Source organism: Acinonyx jubatus, chromosome A2, assembly GCF_027475565.1.
Source record: "Acinonyx jubatus isolate Ajub_Pintada_27869175 chromosome A2, VMU_Ajub_asm_v1.0, whole genome shotgun sequence".
NCBI classification, from domain to species: Eukaryota; Metazoa; Chordata; class Mammalia; order Carnivora; family Felidae; genus Acinonyx; species Acinonyx jubatus.
This window is the reverse complement of record NC_069383.1, coordinates 72,651,686-72,672,674: the sequence shown is the minus strand read 5'-3', so window position 1 is coordinate 72,672,674 and position 20,989 is coordinate 72,651,686. Positions and strand designations below refer to the sequence as shown.

The following is a 20,989-nucleotide window of genomic DNA, read 5'->3' as shown; positions in this document are numbered from 1 at the left end:
TATTAAGTAATCACTTTTATATAGGTCATGCTTTTCTTCATCAGCAACAGACAAAATAAATATAAAATACGCTGTGTGTTATTCTTTGGGTTCTGGTATTTGTCACATATTTTGATAGTTAATATCAGCATCATTATTAAGATTGCTTTAATACCTCATATCATATGTGCTTGGGCTGAGTAGTTATATAATTAATATACTGATACTATATTTCTTCTTTTTAAGACACGAAGGGGTTTACACCTGTTCCTATGCTTTTGTTTCTTTCCTCTCAATGATCAAATAGCTCAAATTAAATTTAATAATTGGTGGTTAGTAGCTTCATATAAAATTTAGAAAATTTGTTGCACAAAAAAGCAAATTTTGAATAAGTATAAGGAAAAATACCTGTAATCTCCAATCTGGAGAGATACCAGAGTTGTGGCTATATTCTTTCAGAATTTATGCCTATGTGTATAATGTTATTAAAATTCAAGCTAGTTAGAATTGTTGAAGGCTGTGTCTCTGTTGAAAAAGAGAAAAAGATGGACACCATTTTCATTTTATTAAGAAACGGTTCTATTGCATATTATTTTATATATACTACTGTCATAAACATGTTATTTTTTCATGTTTTTTGTATAAACATCTTTATTATTATTGATGATTTACATTAATATTGCTTTAATTGAGTTAATCCAGTATTGCCCAAAGTATGTAATGCATACTTCTGATTTTAGGTGGTGACAAGATATTTTAGGTGATATCCTGATTCAGTATTAAATAATAGTGAATAGTACTGTAAGAAAGTTAATACCTTTCTAGTTTTTTTTTCATCCCATCTGCTTACAATAAGCCAAAAGTCTATTTGCTCATATATCCTTAATATTCCTTTAACACTTGCCTGTTGCTCTATAACCTTCAGCAGTAATAACTAAAATTTTAATGTAGTTTTATTTTTCATTACGTTCATTTCTGTTTACTGTTTTATTTAAGGAAATCACAAGTAATACTAGCTTTTAATTTACACCAGGATAGAAAATCTCCTTTTAAAATAAATTTAGATAAGTATGCTAGTTAAAACATGTTAAGTTAATGATGAGTACAGATGGCAGTAGGACATTACAGAAGTGCTGCTGATGATGTGCAAACGGTTAGGGGATAGGAAGCACTGTTGTTGGACATTTGAATTATTTCAAAATTTTTCCCATTGGATACAAGGCTGCAGTGATCATTTGTACAACTAAATCTTTTGCATGGACTAATTACATTTAGTATAAATTAGAAATCCCAGAAATTTCACAAAGCAAATGCATTTAGAACTCTTATCCAGAGATTGCACTCTGACCAAGCAGTGACTGAGAGTGCCTGTTTTCCCTTATTCTGCCTATCTCTGGGCTAATTTTTTTTCTTTAGACGTGACATTTTCAGTTCTCAGTATTTGAATAGCATTATTCAGAAGTATCTTACTTCTTTGCAATTCAGTAGTTATATTAAGGATTCTAATAGCTGTCCTTTATTATTTCACTGATGATTTGATCTTGTAAAGAAAGTAACTCCACAGATACTTTTTCTTGATCACCACTATGAAAAAAGCAAGTATCTCTAATGATAATGACAACTTCTTTTTTTCTGTAGCTTGCCCAGTTTCGACAAAGGAAAGCTCAGTCTGATGGACAGAATCCTTCTAAGAAGCAGAAAAAAAAGAAGAAAACTTCAAGCAGTAAACAAGATGTGTCAGCATACCATGCTTTGAATCTTGAGCACTCACGGAGTGATGAAATGTACATAAATAGTTCTCAGAGAGTAGGAACAGCTGTGACTCCTGAATCCACAATAATCAAACGTGACGAGATCTTTGTTGAAGTAAGTATTCATTTAAATTTTGAACATTAGAATTCTAAGTGGAAAGTTGTTGTAGTAACAGTACTCATTAGTACCCTGTGCAGTTTTTGTGTGCTTGATTCAACAAACATTTGTAATATAACTGTGATATATCAAGGATTCAGCACCACGGATGCAAAGGTAGATATGACCATCTCTGCCCTTTAGGAAAGTCAGTCTAGGGGGGAAGGTAGATGTAAGATAGGCTGTGTACTCTGATTACAGCTGTGGTAACAAAAATGCATATGGTACCCTAGAATACCATGATTTGGGAGAATGCTAAATCGGCATTAGCTATCAGCAAAGAAGTAGGCAAGACAACCTCTGTGGTAAAGAAGCAGCATTCACAAAGACATGAAACTGTGTGTGATGTGATTTGGAAACTGTAGGAAGTTTAGTTTTAAAAGGATCACAGAATGATGGGGATGAGTGGTGGTAAAGATGTGGGGCAGGAGAGTGCACCTGGCCCAGAGAAGGCCCTAAACAGAGGCTAGTTTTCTTCTTCTCATTAATGGTGTAATTTCCAGAATACGGCAAAGAGGGAGAATTTAAAAATGGATTGGGATGGTGGGTGGGATGAGCCACCAACTAAGACCAGGAGTAAAGAAGGTTGGGATGCTTAGGAGAAAGAGTGGTGGAAAAGGCAGATAATAATTATAATTTGGATTGTGCCCTGTTATATTTATGTGGAAACAGAAAGACTTAGATATTATTTAGGATTTGAGCTTTATTCAAGAGGTCAGGAATGTTAGAGATTTGCTGTTCATCCTAAGAATGGATCTTTTTGAGATTTTCCTACTTAGAACTTGTTGAGCATCTTGGATATGTAGATTAGTGTTTTTCATCAAATTTGGGAAGTTTTCAGACATTGTATCTTCAAATATTCTTTCTGCTCCTTTCTGTCCCCTTCTTCTGGATCTCCTGTTATGCATGTTGGTATGTTTGATATTGTTGTACAGATCTGATGCTCTGTTCATTTTTCTTCATTCTTGTTTTTATCTTCAGACTGCCTAATTTCAGTTGAACTATATTAAAGTTTGTGGATTCTTTCTTCTTCTTCCTCAGATCTGTTAAGCCCCTCTAATGAATTTTTCATTTCAGTTATTTTACTTTTAATTAATTAATTAATTTAAAAATTTTTTTAAATGCTTATTTATATTTGAGAAAGACAGAGGGCAAGTGGGGAAAGGACAGAGAGAGAGGGAGACAGAATCTGAAGCAGGCTGCAGGCTCTGAGCTGTCAGCATAGGACCCAACGCAGGTCTTGAACTCACGAACCATGAGATCTTGACCTGAGCCGAAATCGGACACTTAACTGACTAAGCCACTCAGGTGCCCCCCTTTTTAATTTATTATTAAAAAAAATTTTTTAAACTAATCTCTACACCCAGCATGGGACATGAACTTACAACCCCAAGATCAAGAATCGTATGCTTCACCGATGGAGCAAGCCAGATGCTCCTCTTTGGTTCTAAGTTATTTCTCTTTAGTGATCTTCTCTATTTTGTAAGGCAGTATCCTTACAGTTTTCTTTAGCGTTTTAGACTTTATTCACTTAATTTTATTCACTTGACCATATTTAAAATGGCTAGGGACTGTTTCTAATGACTGCTGTTTTTCTTATGTATGGGCCATACTTTCCTTTTTCTTTATGTATCTTGTAATTGTTGAATCTGAACCTTTTAAATAGTAGAATATGGCAACTCTGGTGTTTGCTATAGTTTGCATATATATTTGTTATTTTTTCTGCAAAACATATCAGTATCTGGGCTTTTCACTAGAGTTAGCATTTCCACTGCAAAGAACGTCTTGTTCACCATTTTATCCTCAGTACCACAGCTTTTAGTACACAGTATATACATTTAATCTATAGCTGGTTAAAGGGCATAAGTGAATGAACCATGAGGGCTTAGGTCATAAAAGTATTTTTTTTTTAATGTTTATTTATTTTTGAGATAGGGGGAGACAGCATGAATGGGAGAGGGTCAGAGAGAGAGGGAGACACAGAATCTGAAACAGGCTCCAGGCTCTGAGCTGTCAGCACAGAGCCTGACGCGAGGCTCGAACTCACGGACCGCGAGATCATGACCTGAGCTGAAGTCAGACGCTTAACTGACTGAGACACCCAGGCGCTCAGGTCATAAAAGTATTTTTGATTTGGGGTGCCTGGGTGGCTCAGTCAGTTAAGCGTCCGACTTTGGCTCAGGTCATGATCTCACAGTCTGTGAGTTCAAGTCCTGAGTCAGGCTCTGTGCTCACAACTGGAGTCTGCTTCGGATTCTGTGTCTCCCTTTCTCTCTCTCTGCCCCTCCCCCACTCATGCTCTGTCTCTGTCTCTCAAAAATAATAAATAAACGTTAAATGTTTTTTTAAAAAAGGTATTTTTGATTTAAAAGAGGGTCACATAAGTTAGGAATCACCGAGACAGAATTTTAGAATAGGGTTAAGTTTATTTCTGTTCTTGGCATCAGTTACTACATCAGAGAGTAGGTAGGCTTAGAACTTGGTATTGAGTGCTGAATAAAATTTCCTTAAAGTCTAGGTGAGAAAGGAGTCAATGATGGTTTATTTTTGTTGAATGAATATCTAGGTCTCTTTTCTCACTTGTAAAATGAGATTCTTAGATGAGTGGGTGAACAGTAAAAGCAGTAAAAATTTAAGTTTCCTTCTTGACTCTTTCTAGTACCTATAAGCTGAGGGAAGCTTGGAAAAGCCATTCACCTCATACCCAAATTCCAGGGATGTAAGGATGAAACAGGGATGTCTTAGAAAGTGTTTTATAAGCTTCAAAGGTGTTAATAACAACAAGACTGTTATATTTCTTCAAGTTGTTATTCCTTTTCTAGCATCAAGATTTGATGGTTTTTTTAACCTTTTTTTTTTAATTAATCTCTAGGTCCAACATGGGGCTCAAACTTATGACCCCAAGATCAAGAGTCATGTGCTCTACCAACTGAGCCAGGCACCCCAATGACTTTTCTTTTTGGAAAAATTGAACCCTTTTGACTAACATTTTAATAAAGATCTTTTATTTAAAAGAGACGTAAAAATTTGAGGGATGATACCTTATTTGGTGCTTTTGCCTTACAGATGATTTGTATGTAGTGTATGTATGACTCTGTGTGAAAGAAAGTACCTCTTGGTATATTTATATTTAGAAAAATGCCTTGTGATAAATAGCATATGTGTTATATAGCCATTGTGATTCATAATCAGAGTGAAAATTTTACAGGTTTGGGGGCACCTGGCTGGCTTAGTCAGTAGAGCATGACTCTTGATCTTGGGGTTGGTTGTAAGTTCAAGCCCCATCTTGGGTGTAGAGCTTACTTAAAAAAAATGAATAAAATAAAATCCACATACTTTAAAAAATTTTTTAAAGGTTTGAATAATTTTTACTAGTTTTTTTAGTGATATTTTTATGTGAGTTTTCCATCATATGTTACTAATACTAATGGGTTAATAGAGTACAGTGGGAGGGAAAAAAGACCTTAATCTAATCGATTTTTACTTTTGTTTTAGCCAGAAAGTGAAATTTCAACTACGGCAGATGATTATAGTTCAGAGGTAAGAAAAATTAATACTATGTATGATTGACTTTTTATATTGATTTTGAAACTTCTTGATTATTAATACTTTATTTCTTGCAACTCACATGCTTATGTATTTTTATAAATATAATGAAATATAGCATAACAAAATATAATGTAAATGACCTAGAAAACCTGAAGGTTTATGTTTTTCTCTATATATTTTTGCAGATTGTTAACTAAGGTCTTAAATCTGTTTGCATAGCTTTGACCTTAATTAAATAGAGGCCTTGAGTTTCTAGGAAAGTGATATTGAGATTCTAGGATACATGATTGTCATAAGGTATCCATATTCAACACCATAAAATATTTCATTATACAGACTGTTTCACATTTTAAATAATGCTTTTTACAAATGCTTGAATTCTATAGAATTATATGAATTCATTTATTGAAATTAATGTTGCAGCAGTGATTTTTAAAATAGGTGATAACATGTAATGTAGGCATTTGTCACATTAGGAAATATCTTTATGTGTTGTTAATATATGTCATATGTTATCGTTTTATTATTCTTTTAGGTATCATTGTCATTTCTTTGGTCCAGAATTTGAGAATATGGAAAATTATTCTTTACTTTAAATAGTTCGGCAACTCAGTGTATTCCATAAGTTTTGGTATATTGTAGGTTTCTAATACAAGGGGGAAAAAAGACAACTTAATATTCTTAAATGAACAAATTACTGTTTTGAAGTGCTAATAGGAGTGAAAACTTTGATACTCCAAAAGTTTAATGTGCTTAAAAGCTGGGAATATACTTATTAGTAATCTGATCAGGAAAATAATTAACCAGGGTTAAGTAAATAAATTGGCACCTTGTTTACGCTATATAAAGTTGCCTATATGGGAAATATCTCAGTTTAAAATCACAGCTTGCAATTCAGAAAATCTAGCCTTGAGAATTTAAATTTGAAGCTTACATATGAAAACAACACTGTTTTTCCTTTTCTGTAATGCCTTATATTCTTTTAAAAAATTTTATTAAAAAAATTTTTAAGGCTTATTTTTGAGAGAGAGAGAGAGAGAGAACACAAGCAGGAGAGAGGCAGAGAGAGAGGGAGACAGAATCTGAAGCAGGCTTTAGTCTCTGTGCTGTCAGTGCAGAGCCCGACATGGGGCTCAAAATCATGAACTGCAAGATCATGACCTGAGTCGAAGTCAGACAACCAACTAAGCTACCCAGGCCCCCCTAAAAAAATTTATTTTTATTCATTATTTTAAAATTGAAGTATAGTTGATACAAAGTATTATAATAGTCTCAAGTGTACAACATAGTAATTTGACATTTATATGCCTTACAAAATACTCCCATAATAAGTGTAGTTACCACCTGTTATCATACAAAATTATTATTTTTTAAAGTTTATTTTGAGAGAGAGTGTGTACAAGAGCAGGGGAGGGGCAGAGAGAAAAGGAGAGAGAGAGGATCGAGCTCCAACTCAGGGCTTAAATTCACAAACTGTGAGATCATGACCTGAGCTGAAATCAAGAGTCAAACACTTAACTGACAGCCACCCAGGCGCCTTACCATACAAAATTATTACAATATTATTAACTATACTCTTTATGCTGTACTTTACATCCTTGCAGCTTATTTATTTTATAATTTGAAGTTTCTATCTCTTATTCCCCTTTACTTGTTTAGCCCATTGCCCTACTTTTCCTCCCCTCTGGTAACCACCAGTTTGTTTTTTCTCTGTATGTACGAGTCTGTTTCTGTTTTATATGTTCATTTGTTTTTTAAATTCTACATATAGATGAAATTATATAGTATTTGTCTTTCTCTAACTTATTTCACTTATCCATGTTGTCACATATTTCATTCCTTTTTATGGCTGAGTAATCTTCCATTATACACAGACGTGCGCGCACACACACACACACACACACACACACACACACACCCCACATCTTCTTTATTCATTCATTTGTCAATGGACGCTTAGGTTGCTTCCATGTCTTGGCTATTATAGATAATGCTACAATAAACATAGGGGTGCAATATATATTTTTGAATTGGTGTTTTCCTTTTCTTTAGGTAAATACCTGGAAATGGAATTAATGCATCCCATGGTATTTCCATTTTTAATTTTTTGAGGGACTGCCATACTGTTTTCCATAATGGCTACACAAATTTACATTCCCACTGACAATGCACAAAAATTCCCTTTGTCCCATGTTTTCAGAAACACTTGTTATTTCATGTTTTTTGAAAATAGTCTTTCTGACGAGTGTGGGATGATAGCTCATTGTGGTTTTAGTTTGCATTTTCCTGATGATTGGTGATGTTGAGCATCTTTTCCTGTTTGTTGGTCATCTATATGTATGTCTTCTTTGGAAGAATGTCTATTCAGGCCCTCTTGCTCATTTTTTAATTGGATTAGTTGTGTGTGTGTGTGTGTGTGTGTTGAGTGTAATGAGTTCTTTGTATTAATTCCAGTATAATGAACATACAGTGTTATATTAGGTTCAGACATATAGTGATTCATCAATTTTCTGCAACACTCAGTGCTCATAATGATAAGTGTACCCTTTAATCCCCATCACCTATTTCACCCATCTCCCTTCCATCTCTCCTCTAGTCTCCATCAGTTTGTTCTTTATAGTTGAGTCTGTTTCTTGTTTCTTTTTTTTTTCCTTTGCTCATTTCTTTTGCTTCTTAAATTCCACATATGAGTGAAATCATATGGTATTGTTTTTCTCTGACTTATTTCACTTGGCATTATACTCTCTGCTATGAGTTTTTTTAATATATTTTGGAAATTAACCTTTCAATAGATAATATCATTTACAAATATCTTCTCTCATTTAGTACATTTAGTAGGTTGCCTTTTAATTTTGTTGATGGTTCCCTTCATTGTGCAAAAAGTTTTTAGTTTGATGTAGTTTCAGTTGTTTATTTTTACTTTTGTTGCCCTTGCCTGACAAGACAGATAGAAAATATATTCTAAGATTGATGTATAAGAGTTTACTCCCCATGTTTTCTTTTAGGACTTTTATGGTTTCAGGTCTTGAATCCATTTTGAGCTTATTTTTGTGTATGGTGTCAGAGAGTGGTTTCATTCTTTTGCATGCAACTGTCCTGTGTTTTCAACACCATTTATTGAAGAGAATATCTTTTCCCCATTGTGTATTTTTGCCTCCTTTGTCATAGATTAATTGACCATATAAACATGGGTTTATTTCTGGGCTCTCAGTTCTGTTCCATTGATCTATATATCCATTTTTGTGCCAGTATCATACTGTTTTGATTACTGTAGCTTTGTACTATGGTTTGAAATCAGGGACTATGTGTCCTCTAGCTTTGTTCTTCTTCTCAAGATTACTTTCAGTTTTTTGGGGTCTTTTATGATTCCATACAAATTTTAGGATTATTCTGTGAAAATGCTATTATAGTTCAGATTGCTTTGGGTAGAATGGACATTTTTAACAGTATTAATTCTTTTGACCCATGAGCATGGTCTATCTTTCCCTTTATTTGTGTCCTCTTCAGTTTCTTTCATCAGTGCCCTAGGTATCAGTACAGGTCTTTCACCTCCTTGGTTAAATTTATTCCTAGATACTTTATTCTTTTTGATGCAGTTATAAATGGTATTTTTCTTAATTTCTCTGCTAGTTTGTTGATAGAGTAGAGAAATCGATAGATTTCTGTATATTAATTTTGTGTCCTGCAACTTTACTGAGTTCATTTATTAGTTCTGATAGTTTTTTAGTGGAATCTTTAGAGTTTTTTATATATAGTATCCTATCATCTGCAAATGGTGACTGGGCTGCAGCTGCTGTAGCTGTACTGGTGGACGGGGATGGCCCCCGGCAAGGCTGGCCAAGAGGCCAGGCTGCAGCTGCTGCAGGTATGCTGGTGGGTGGGGTAGTACGCAGTGTGGCTGACTGGGAGGCTTGGTGGCCACTGTCTTGAGCCTGCAGGTGGGTGGGACTCCCTAGAGCAGGAGTCACCTTGGAAGGGCCCCTGCCAGGGCAGTTGGGTTGGTTGGGGTGGGTTCACAGGGGAACACCAGGGCAGGGAGAGTGGTGCTAGGAAGAGAGAGTGTCAGAACCAGGGCCCAGCTGTGCTGAAGGAAGGCAAGAAAAATAGTGCATGCCAGCACTTCCATTCCTGGAAAAACTTCCTGCAGATTCTTGCCCCTGGGGCACACACCCTAAAATTAATAATTTTTTTTCACATATAATCCAGCTGCTTTTCAAACTGCTGTCTTGTCCTGGGTCTCCGAGCAAGTGATGCTGTACACTGGCCTTTTAAGAGCAGAGTCTTGGTTTCTTATAGCCTTCTGGCTCCCCCAGTTAAGCCAATTTAAAACCAGATGTTTATGGGGGCTCATATTTCCAGTGCATATACACAGTATGAGGGCTTCCCACTGTGGGGCTTGAACCCCTCACTCCTTGAGGAGGGCCTTCACACCTGTGAGATCTCTCTTGCTTGTGGGTCGCTGCACAGGAGGCTTAGTTTCTGATCGTGTCTCTGCTCCTCCTACCCTTTTCCATGTGGCTTTTTCTTTGTATGTTTAGCTGTGGAAACCTGTTCTGCTAGTCTTCAGGTTGTTCTCTGACAATGAGTTGGGGTATATGTAGTTGCAGCCTTGGTGTGTTTGTGGGGAAAGGTGAGCTCAGGAACTTTCTACTTGGCTCTCTCTCTCTTTATAATGCCTTAATTCTTCTTCTTCTTCTTCTTCTTCTTCTTCTTCTTCTTCTTTTTTTTAAGTTTATTCAGAGAGTGTGAGCAAATGAAAGGAGCACAAGCGGAGGCGGGGCATAGGGAAAAGGAGAGAAACTATCCCAGCCATGCTCGACACTGTCAGCCCTGGCTTGATCCCACAGACTATGAGATCAGGAAGTCTAGAGTCGATTGCTTAGCTGACTGAACCACCCAGGCACCCCTTTTATAATGCCTTAATTCTTATAGTGTCTTTCTTGATTAAAAGTTTCAGGTATTTTTGTTCTTGAACTGCCTTTGTCTTTGGGACACCCAAAGACTGCACAAAATGCATTTTTTTCTTTACACTAAGTTGAATTTTTTTTTTTTTAATAAGCCAAATGGCTACAGGTCAGACTATCTCTTATATCCCTGTGAAATTTGGTTAAATTCATATAGCCTTTTTCTCACTTTTGGGATAAGAGAGTAAACTTTAGTTTTTATTAATATAGATTTGAAAGGTAAAAACATTAAGATTGTGGTTTTCAAGTTCTCTTTTTAAAAAACGATAATATTGGAAATTCTTGCTACAATAAGATATTTTTTGCCTAGATTTTTCAAATTATAAAACTGGTGGGTATTGTGAGGTCCAGAAAAATGTGTTCAAACTATTTATCTGTGATACCTAATAAATATGTGTTTTGAATTAAGGTACAAGTAATATTTAAATGTAAATCCTGCAAATAAAAGTTAGAATATGTTCACAATGATTCAACAAGAAATATATTCTATGTGTATAATTTCTATATATTTGCATGTATAATTATATATATATGTTTTATCATTGTATACATGAATGATTGTGTACATGAATAAATATATACCTATACATACATGTGAAATTTTTTTCCAAACAAAAATTTCAGGAAAGATACTTCTCTTTGCTATGTGACATATCCTTTGATACTTTCTCTTTTTAATGCTGGTCACAAAAACCAAATTGAATAATGACCTATAATTTGAAAAAATAGTTTCTTAGAAGATTACATTGAAAACAGGTATTTATGAAACAATTTTTGACAGATTGGCCTGATTTCAATCATAACCCTTGTGATACTATATATTTTGGGCCTGGATTCAGAATGGTTATGCTATGACAAAGTTACATATTCACTTTGTAGAAAACAGCAGAAAAATTGATTGTGAAGTATTTGGTAGTGTCCCATTAAGATTGCTAACACGGAGGCTGGTTGAATCCATGACACTGGGCTAGTTGTGGGGGCTTTAGCCATTACTTTTGGTGATGTTAAAACTGGTGTGACTGGAGCTAGAATTGCAGGGAACTTGTAAGCCATAGTCACACTTTCAGGAGGCAGAAGAATCATCAGTAAATGAAATTTGTAAATTAAGACGTAAATTGACCCTGTAATTCTTTTCATATTGGAAATTTTAAGGAATTATCTCTTAGTATCACACCCTCCCCACCAAAGGAAATTCCTTTCTAGGAAACACATAGATTACAACTTCATTACAAATGCCAGGTTTGCAGTGTTTAATAATCTTGACTACTCTTGTTTGCCCTTGAGTATTTTTAAAATTTCAAAATTACAGTTTTTAATTGTGGGCTACGTAATTATCTTGTGTGTTATTTAAATATCACTGTCATTTTTCTGGGTTGTAGGGAAGTAAGGTAACAGAAAACAACAGGGGCTTTGGAAACTTGTGTTCAACTTTCACCTTCATCACCTCCGTGGTGTATCAACTGGGGCCCATCAGTGAAACTCTGAAGTGTAGTTTTTTTCATCTGTAAACAAGGATACCTACTTAACAGTGTAGTTGTGAGGGTTATCTGATAATATTTAGTATGGTGTTTAGTATATAAAAGACAATCAACAAAGGTTTTGTTTTTTTTTTTTACTGTTCTTCAGTAGAAATGTGCTCTTCCCACTAAGCATGAAATGATTAATGAGAATTCTTTTAACAAATTATTCTCAAAAGGAGTTCAGAGTATGATTACTAGTTTAGAAATTTTCTGCATATAAATATGGTGTGCGTTTAATTTTCTTGACTTCTTTGGCCGGTATTCTCGTTGGGTTGACTGATGGATTCAGGCTTAGAAATAATTAGATAATATTTTCCTATGACCTACCTAATAAGATCGGTTTTGAGTAAATATATACGCAATTACATATACTAGAGAAATCAGACTGGATAAAAAAGTAGCCTCCTTACAAATTAATTTAATTTATATGTAATCTGTTAAGTCCTTCACGAAGGGACATTTCATATCCAAAACACCATATTAACATGAAATATTTTTATTGATACCCTTTGAGCAGGGTTATCTGGAGGAAGCTGTGAATATTGTAGGCAACCTAGACACAAGATAGGTAAATAAATGTGCTATGCTAAGTATGGAAAGATGAAATGATAGTAGAGCATACACTCTCATGGATTTCATGTGATTATTCAGTGCTTCTTAACCAAGTCGCTTATACAGTTCATGATATTTCTGAAATGACAGGCTGGAGTTGGAGACATAGCCTTTAGCCATAAAGTTATATAAACTTAGTCTTCCAACTTTGACTTGGGTATGGTTTTTTGTTTTGTTTTGTTTTAGTGTCACCTTATTTTTTTCTCTCTGCATCAGTTTTATTGAGGTATAATTGACAATTAAAAATTGCATATATATTAGCTTGTGCAATGTGTTTGATATTCAGCTTGACTTTCAATAAATGATTTTAGCCTTGTTAGTTACTTAGCTCCAATTTCCCCTAGGCACATTGAACTCCTGTAATTCTCATACACTTTTAGGAACCATCAGATTCTTACTTTATTAAAACATTATTAATATTTTTGAATATGTGTAAGTATAAATTAAGTATTATAAAGATATTAATAGTCTGTCTTTAAATTAATGTCCAGTGAAAGGAAAAAGTTTTGGTGTGAAGGCCATTTTATGGTTATAAAAAAGATCGTCCTCTGAATCTTTCTGAATAGCAGTATTTTTATGAGGTGATACTTACCTCTACAGAACATTTTAAAATATAAAATGTACCTGACTTGTACTTTCCCTAGTCTACATGTTATCCATGTAAATTGAGTAAATCTGTGAATTCAGAAAAAAATATATTAGTACAGCCTAAAGGTTTAAGTAACTTTGACAAATGCCACAGTAAAAAGAGATTAAGGGAAGTTTAGGCTTTTCTTTAGCTGAAGGAGTTTGTCAATCTAATCTTCATGTTTCACGTTATTAATTTACTTTCATATTACAGTTTACCAAGTATGGTGTTAGAAGACTAATGTAAGAAGGGATGAATGCTCTATCCTTTAGGTATCAATAAAATATCCACATTAAAACAATAGAATAATTTAATGTTAACTGTTAGTGATTCCAATATTCTGAGTATTTCTATTCTAACTTCAGAATATAGTTTATTTTAGTTTAGTGCTGGTGAATAATCTTTTACCTATTTACATGGTATTAAATTTTTAAAATTTATTAATACTGATTTTTATGTTTATTATAAGAACATGTAATTAAGTTTTGAAAATGGTCTTGTATTTTAAGAAGCCAATACATACGAGTTTTTCAAATGTAGTTTTGCTTAAGTTAGATAAAAATTAAGCTGAACATTGGCTGTATAATGTGTTGGATACAATTATTATAAATCAGTAACTTACTACAGAGTTATATCATCTCCACTTAAGGAGTATCCATTGCTTACTATTATATTTGAAGCTTTTCATAAAATCCATTTCATAACACTGTTACTATAAAGCAAACATTTTAGTAGATGCTTATTAAAATGCTTTGTTCCAGCATCAAGAACAGCTAATTGAAATTTAGAAGGATTTAATTGGAAAGTTACTTCAAGTGACTTGATATTAATAATTTTAATAGATTTAGTACTCCTATCTTCTGATAGTTTTTCACATACTGCAATATTGTGTTGCCATAAAGATGAGGCTTTTTTTTTTTACTTTAGTTTTAAGAAAAACCAAGGAATAAAACTCTGTTAAAGAACTCCTAAATAGTATCTTCACCTTTTTTTTTTTTTTTTTTTTTAATTTTAAGTACGCTCCACACCTAAAGTGGGGCAGGCTTGAACTCACGACCCCTAGGTCCAGAGTCCCCTAGGTCAGGAGTCACATGCTCTACTGAGTGAGCCAGCTAGGTGCTGCAGTGCTTCCACTTTTTAAAGGGATGTGGTTCATACCCTAATTCTGGGATATCCTGTCCTATATACTTCAGCAGTAAAAATTTCATTATCTTGGATTCTATTAATGTAGAATTCTATTCTATTAATTCTATTAATGTAGAATTGTGAATAATTAAGATGTAAGCAGGAATAAAGTTCTTTTGTGCACTGTTGGGGGGAAGGAGGAAATTGTTAAATAGATTAATTGACCTGAAATTAATCTCCCACCAGGTCAACCCAGGAGACGTACTCTGTCATCCTTCTTCCTCCCATCCCCAAATGTTTGTGGTAGAGGCAGTAATATGTTATGGAAAATCTCTACATCAGTTAGAGTTGGCATGGCTGTCATTTCCCCAGGGAAAAGTTGGGGGAGTGTTGTTTACCTCTTCATCTCATACCCTTTGACCTGATTACCAACCTTCAGTGAATTTGCACAAGCAAATGATTTTACTTTAAAATGAATAGAGCTTAATCAAAAACCAATTATTTAAATGATTATAAGGGAGCGTTTTGTAGAAGAGGATTTTAGTAACTTGAGGTCTATAATTCCCCTTCTGAAGACAAAATATAAACTGCACTTAGAACTTTGATTCATGTAAACAAAAATGTATAGTACAGTGTCTTCTGCATTGTAAGCCCTCAAGTGTTTTAGGAATCATTGGAATTTGAAACGATCATAATGTCTTTTATATATTTAAGTTTAATCGCTGTATCTGTTTTTGCCAATGAGGCATTTTCCCTATCCATAAAATATGCACGAATACAGTTAGCAGAATTATAATTGTTAGCTTTAAATAAAGTTCTATCTAAAATCATAATATATCAGGAAATTGTTTTTGTACAGGTAAATGGTTGCAGTTTTGTGGTGAGAACAGGAAAGCCCACAAATTTATTAAGGGTACAGTATTTAAAACTACTTATGATACTAATGTTTTACACTATCAAAAACCATCTGGCTTACTAACAAAGCTGTTTCCTGCATGCATTTCTTTCTGTGTGTGATTTCTAAATGCTTTTAATGTTTAACAAAACAAAATTAGCTGTCTTTTGTTATAAAGCTCAGTTATAACCAAATTTGTAGATATTTTGTTTTTGCTTTTAAGGTATATAGCACATTAATAACAAAGTAGGTAGTCATTCCAGTAAATTCTCAGGTGATAAGTGATATTTTAAAGTGGACTTTACTATGGAATTCAATATTTGAATCCCTCTTCCTGAGGAATGTTGTTAGTATGAATTATTAAATATCTTGGATTGATTTAGGAAGAAGAATTTGGTGCTGATGATTCTTATTCTGAACATGGAGCACAGTACAGTCAGACCCACCTAGAGATGATGGAAAATGAATTGGCTGGCAAACAACATGAGATTGAAGAGCTGAACAGAGAACTAGAAGAAATGAGAGCCACCTACGGGACTGAAGGGTTACAGCAGGTATGCCTACTTTATGTGGCTTTTGTTTTGTTACAAAAACAAAAACAGGAAATTTGAATGCTAGCATATGTAAATAGTACATAACTTAAGTCATAGTAACTTAAGTTATCTCATAATATTCTTATACATATCATAAATAACTTGCTTAACACTAAGATTCCATGAATAGGGGTAATACAATCTGGAATCTTTTGTTTAACTTTATGAGATAGCTAGGCTGAAAGCACTTCAATAGAATAGATGTTTTTGTAATCAGCCTGAGAGAAAATATGGTGCAAACCGCATCAGAATGTTATGACTTAAACTCATTAAAAATGTCAGCCAGTCCTTGTAAAGGGACCTCTTGTGGTTGAAATGACATCTGTTGTTTGTGGCAGTCAGTTATGAAACCAAGGTGAAAAAGACCATTGATGAAGATGACAGAATACATTTTAGTTTCACCCTCTCCAGGAGCAAGTGAGAATCGAACATGTCTATGATGATGTTGCCTGGGAACAGATTGGGGCACCCCTGAATATAAAGGCACTTGTCCTTCTAGAAGCAGATAATCGATAAGTTAGACCTAGTGTATTTTGTTCATCAGGTAATTTTTTTTAAGTTGTTTTGGAAGTAAAACCAATTTCTGCAAGGTAATTTTTTCAAATATGGATGAGATTGCTTACAATTATAATCTGCCCAGGCACCTGGTTGAGCATTTGACTTAGGCTCAGGTCATGATCTCACGGTCTGTGATTTCGACCCCTTCATTGGGCTCTGTGCTGACAGCTCAGAGCCTGGAGCCTGCTTCAGAATCTTTGTCTCCGTCTCTCTCTCTGCCCTTCCCTGCTTGTGCTCTGTCTCTGTCTCTCTAAAAAATAAATAAACATTAAAAAAAATTTTTTTTAATTACAGTCTGGCAGTGTGTTTTGTATATTTTTGAATAGTTGCCTGTACTAGTAATCAGTTTTGTTCTAAAAATAAGTCTGGCAGGGGCACCTGGATGGCTCAGTTGGTTAAACATCTGACCCTTGATTTCAGCTCAGGTCATGATCTTATGGTTCATGGGATCGAGCCCCACTCAGGCTCCAAGCTGACAGCATGGAGCCTACTTGGGATTCTCTCTCTCCCTCTCTCTCTCTGCCCCTTCCCTGCTTGCACACACTCCTACACCCATCTCTCTCTCTCAAAATATATAAACTTCAAAGTCTGGCACTTACTATTTTCACTGATGTCTTTTAGTTACAAGAATTTGAAGCTGCCATTAAACAAAGAGATGGCATCATAACCCAGCTTACTGCTAATTTACAACAAGCAAGAAGAGAAAAGGATGAGACAATGAGAGAATTTTTAGAGTTGACAGAACAAAGTCAGAAATTACAGATTCAGTTCCAGCATGTAAGTATTACTAATAGAACAAAATTTATTAGATTTTTGGTAGTGAAGTTTTTAAAAAATGCTCATGAGTTTTAAAACAAATTTAAACTTAAAATCACATCTGCTTATAATGTATCATGTTGGAAAAAATAACGAACACCTGTTATTATGTTAACCAAGAATTTAACTAGTTCTTTTGTGGTTTCTTTGCTGTTATTTTCTTTGTTCATCCTCGTCTGTATACTGAAAGCCTACAATATCTTTTAAGTCTGATGGGTGGATTTTTGCAGAAATTAACATGTAGCCACATCCTACCTTTGCCAACCCTGGTATGATTTTATTTTATTTTCTAAAATGGTAACCAGACAGAATATATTCCATTTACCTTTAATCAGAGCCATAAGAATGTAATTGTATTAATCAAGGTTTCTGATGGCAAGTACAGAAAATAATTTGAGATAAGTTAAGCAAAAGGGAGAAATTTAAATACAGGCTTATATTACATAATTCAAGGTGGAAATACAACCAGGCCTCTGAAAGGGATTGGAATCAGAAACTAGAAGGATATCAGGAATCCAGGAAGTACTGTCTTTCAGGCCCCTTTTCTTTCTGTAGGTCTGCCTTAGTCTTCCCTATTTTATTAGACTTTTTCTGCTTTGTCATGGGATAATCTTACTGTTCAGTTTGTATGATGTGCCCATACTCATCTGATAAGCCATGACAGCATGTTTGCTTGGGTTTCAAGCCTATGAATCTAGCAGATTTCCCAGAGAGCAATTGTGAGCTGAGTAATATCCCAAAAGATGCCTATTCCCTAGCGTAATCGCTTCAGAATTTAACTTGGGGGTTTCTTTCTGTTTTTAAGTTACAGGCTAGTGAAACTCTGAGAAACAGCACTCATAGTAGCACAGCTGCAGATTTGTTACAAGCCAAACAACAGATCCTCACTCATCAGCAACAGCTGGAAGAACAAGACCATTTATTAGAAGATTATCAAAAAAAGAAAGAAGACTTCAAGATGCAAATTAGTTTCTTACAAGAGAAAATTAGAACATATGAAATGGTATGTTTATTTTAAGGAAGTTAGCCAATGTACAGCAGCTTTATAATTGAAGTTTTTTATGCAAGTGTTTATATTTTTTGTTATGTACATGAATTACAAAATTTCATAATTAAGAAATGTTCTTTATATAAAACAACTTATTTCAAAAGCAATTGGGAGTCTTACAATAATAGTTTTTAAGATAATACTAATTACTGAGTTCCTTGGAAGTGATCAGCCTATGTTAAAGTGAGTTCTCAGGAGAATCTAAATTTATAAACATAATTAACATTCTTTTTTTCTTTTCATCTATAAGTAAGTATTTCTACTTATTTTACCAGTGGTTATGAAATTCTGAAAATATTTCCAAGAAAAAATGAAATTTTATGGATTTTAATTAGAAAAAAATAGTGGATTCTCCTTTCATGATAGTTATGTTTTATAAAGTTGCATGGAATACTTATTTAGCAAATAAGTGGTAATAGAGGAAAAGGGGGGAAATATATATAATTTACATATTTATATTTGTTTTTATGTATGAACACACATGTATTATATATTATGTATAAATATGTAAATATGTGTGTATATGTATGTGTTTATACACACACATATGTATTCTAGAGAATATATTTATATATACATAGATACACAACATATCTCATAAGATTATAATCTTAAATCCTAAAAGTCACTCATCCCTGTAGGTTATATTTTATTTGTTTTTCAAAAGAGAAAATGGGGTTCACCTATGTTAAATGACTTGACTGAGGGTACCCTACTGACACTTGTCAGACTTGTGATTCAAACCCATACAGCTGGCCCAGAGCCATATTTCTTGTGCTTTACTGCACTGCCCCCTCTTGCCTCCATCCTCTTCACCATCCATGTTTTCCTAATAAGGTCTGCCTTCATAAAGGAAGTGACTCAGGGTAGGCTTTAGGAGGAGAGGATATTTGAGGCAGGTCTGGAATAATCTCTCTCTAATTATATTTCATTTTCTCAGCAATAGTTCTGTGTGGCACATAGTAGCTACTCAGTATTCATTTGGTAAATAAGCAAATACATTATGAATCTGAACTGATAGAGATAGGAAGGACATTTTAGAGGGGGAGTATACATAAAGACCCAGGACAAAAGATGTTAAAAATAGATAGGTAGCAAAAAATAGTTTAACCAGAAATAGTCTTTGAAAGTCAGCCTTTGTAGGGGCACCTGGGTGGTTCAGTTGATTAAGTGTTCAACTATGGCTCAGGTCATGATCTCACAGCTTGTGAGTCTGAGCCCCACGTCGGGCTTTGGGCTGACAGCTCAGAGCTTGGAGCCTGTTTCGGATTCTGTGTCTCCCTCTCTCTTTCTGCTCCACGCCCCCCACGCCCCCACCCCCCCCACACTTGTGCGCGCTCTCTCTCTCCCTCTCTCTCTCTCAAAGATAAAACATAAAAGAAATTTTTTTTTAAAGTGAGCCTTTATAAAGATATTTTTAACATGTATAATATGATGAAATGAAGCAATAAAAATAAACATTTCCTGGGGAGCCTGGGTGGGTCAGTCAGTTGAGTGTCCAACTTTGGCTCCGGTCATGATCTTATGGTTTGTGGGTTCCAGCCCCATGTCGGGCTCTGTGCTGACAACTCAGAGCCTGGAGCCTGCTTTGGATTCTGTGTCTCCCTTTCTCTCTGCCCCCTCCCCTGCTCACACTCTATCTTCTGTGTCTCTCAGAAATAATAAATAAATGTTAAAGAAATTAAAAAGAAAACAAAAGTGAGCCTTTTCAGGAGGGAAGAGTGGAGAGATACTCTAGGTCTCGTTATAAGAGCCTGGAAATTGGATTTTGTTGTATTTATTATATTCAGCAGGCAGTATTATTTGAAAGTATTTAAAACTCAAATAATTCATTATTTTATTTTTTTAATATTTATTTATTTTGAGAGAGAGAGAAAGAGAGTACACAAGCAGGGGAGTGGCAGAGAGAGGGAGAGAGAAAATCCCAAGCAGGCTCTGCATTGATTCCACACCTGAGCAGAAATCAAGAGTCAGATGCTTAACTGACTGAGCCACTTAGGTGCCCCAAATAATTCATTTTCATAGGGGGGAAAACCTTTGTTTATTTGAATGCTAGCAGAATTTTTTTTTTTTTAAGTTCATTGATTTTGTGAGAGAGAGAGCGTGTGCGCAAGTGGTGGAAAGGCAGAGAGAGGGAAGGAGAGAGGATCCTAACCAGGCACCTCGCTGTCAGTGCAGAGCCCAATGCAGGAGCTTGATCACACAAACCATGAGATCATGACCTGAGCTGAAATCAAGAGTAAGATACTTAACCGAATGAGCCACCCAGGCGCCTCTGTTAGCAGAATGCTTTTATTATCAGTCTCTTCTTCTTCTTTTTTTTTAAATTTGTTTTAATTTTTTTTGAGAGAGAGAGACAGAGCATGGGCAGGGGAGGGGCAGAGAGAGAGAGGGGGGAGACACAGAATCTGAGGCAAGATCCAGATTCTGAGCTGTCAGCACAGAGCCTGACCTGAGGCTGGAACTCACAAGCCATAAGATCATGACCTGAGCCGAAGTCAGATGCTTAACCAGTTGAGCCACCCAGGCACCCCAATTATTAGTCTCTTCTTTATTATGTATATATTTTTAAAATTTTCTCTCTCTCTCTCTCTCTCTCTCTCTCTCTCTCTCTGTCTTTTTTTTTTTAACTTTGAATGACTCCCCCTGAGCAGTAGTTCCATCAGATCACCTGAGGGACTAGAGCATTAGGGTGATGGTTGAAACTGTCATGGTGATTCCAGCCTCATTCTCTTTACTCATAATATTCTGAACTTCCCATGGTGCAGTGGTCACAGGCAAGAAGTATATTATT

The 20,989-nt window shown here is 35.0% G+C and overlaps 1 protein-coding gene across 7 annotated transcripts in view; it reads left to right on the top strand.

The window, feature by feature from the left end:
* Positions 1-20,989, top strand: part of AKAP9 (A-kinase anchoring protein 9) — a 151,834-nt gene that overhangs the window by 20,547 nt on the left and 110,298 nt on the right. For 6 of the 7 annotated variants that reach the window (XM_053218467.1, XM_027071869.2, XM_015066501.3 and 3 more), the window contains exons 2-7: positions 1,618-1,845; positions 5,383-5,427; positions 15,145-15,198; positions 15,564-15,734; positions 16,953-17,108; positions 17,953-18,150. In XM_053218467.1, coding sequence (XP_053074442.1) covers positions 1,618-1,845; positions 5,383-5,427; positions 15,145-15,198; positions 15,564-15,734; positions 16,953-17,108; positions 17,953-18,150 — 852 coding nt within the window. The remainder of the gene's footprint in view (positions 1-1,617; positions 1,846-5,382; positions 5,428-15,144; positions 15,199-15,563; positions 15,735-16,952; positions 17,109-17,952; positions 18,151-20,989) is intronic. The other variant, XM_027071866.2, reaches the window with a different exon arrangement.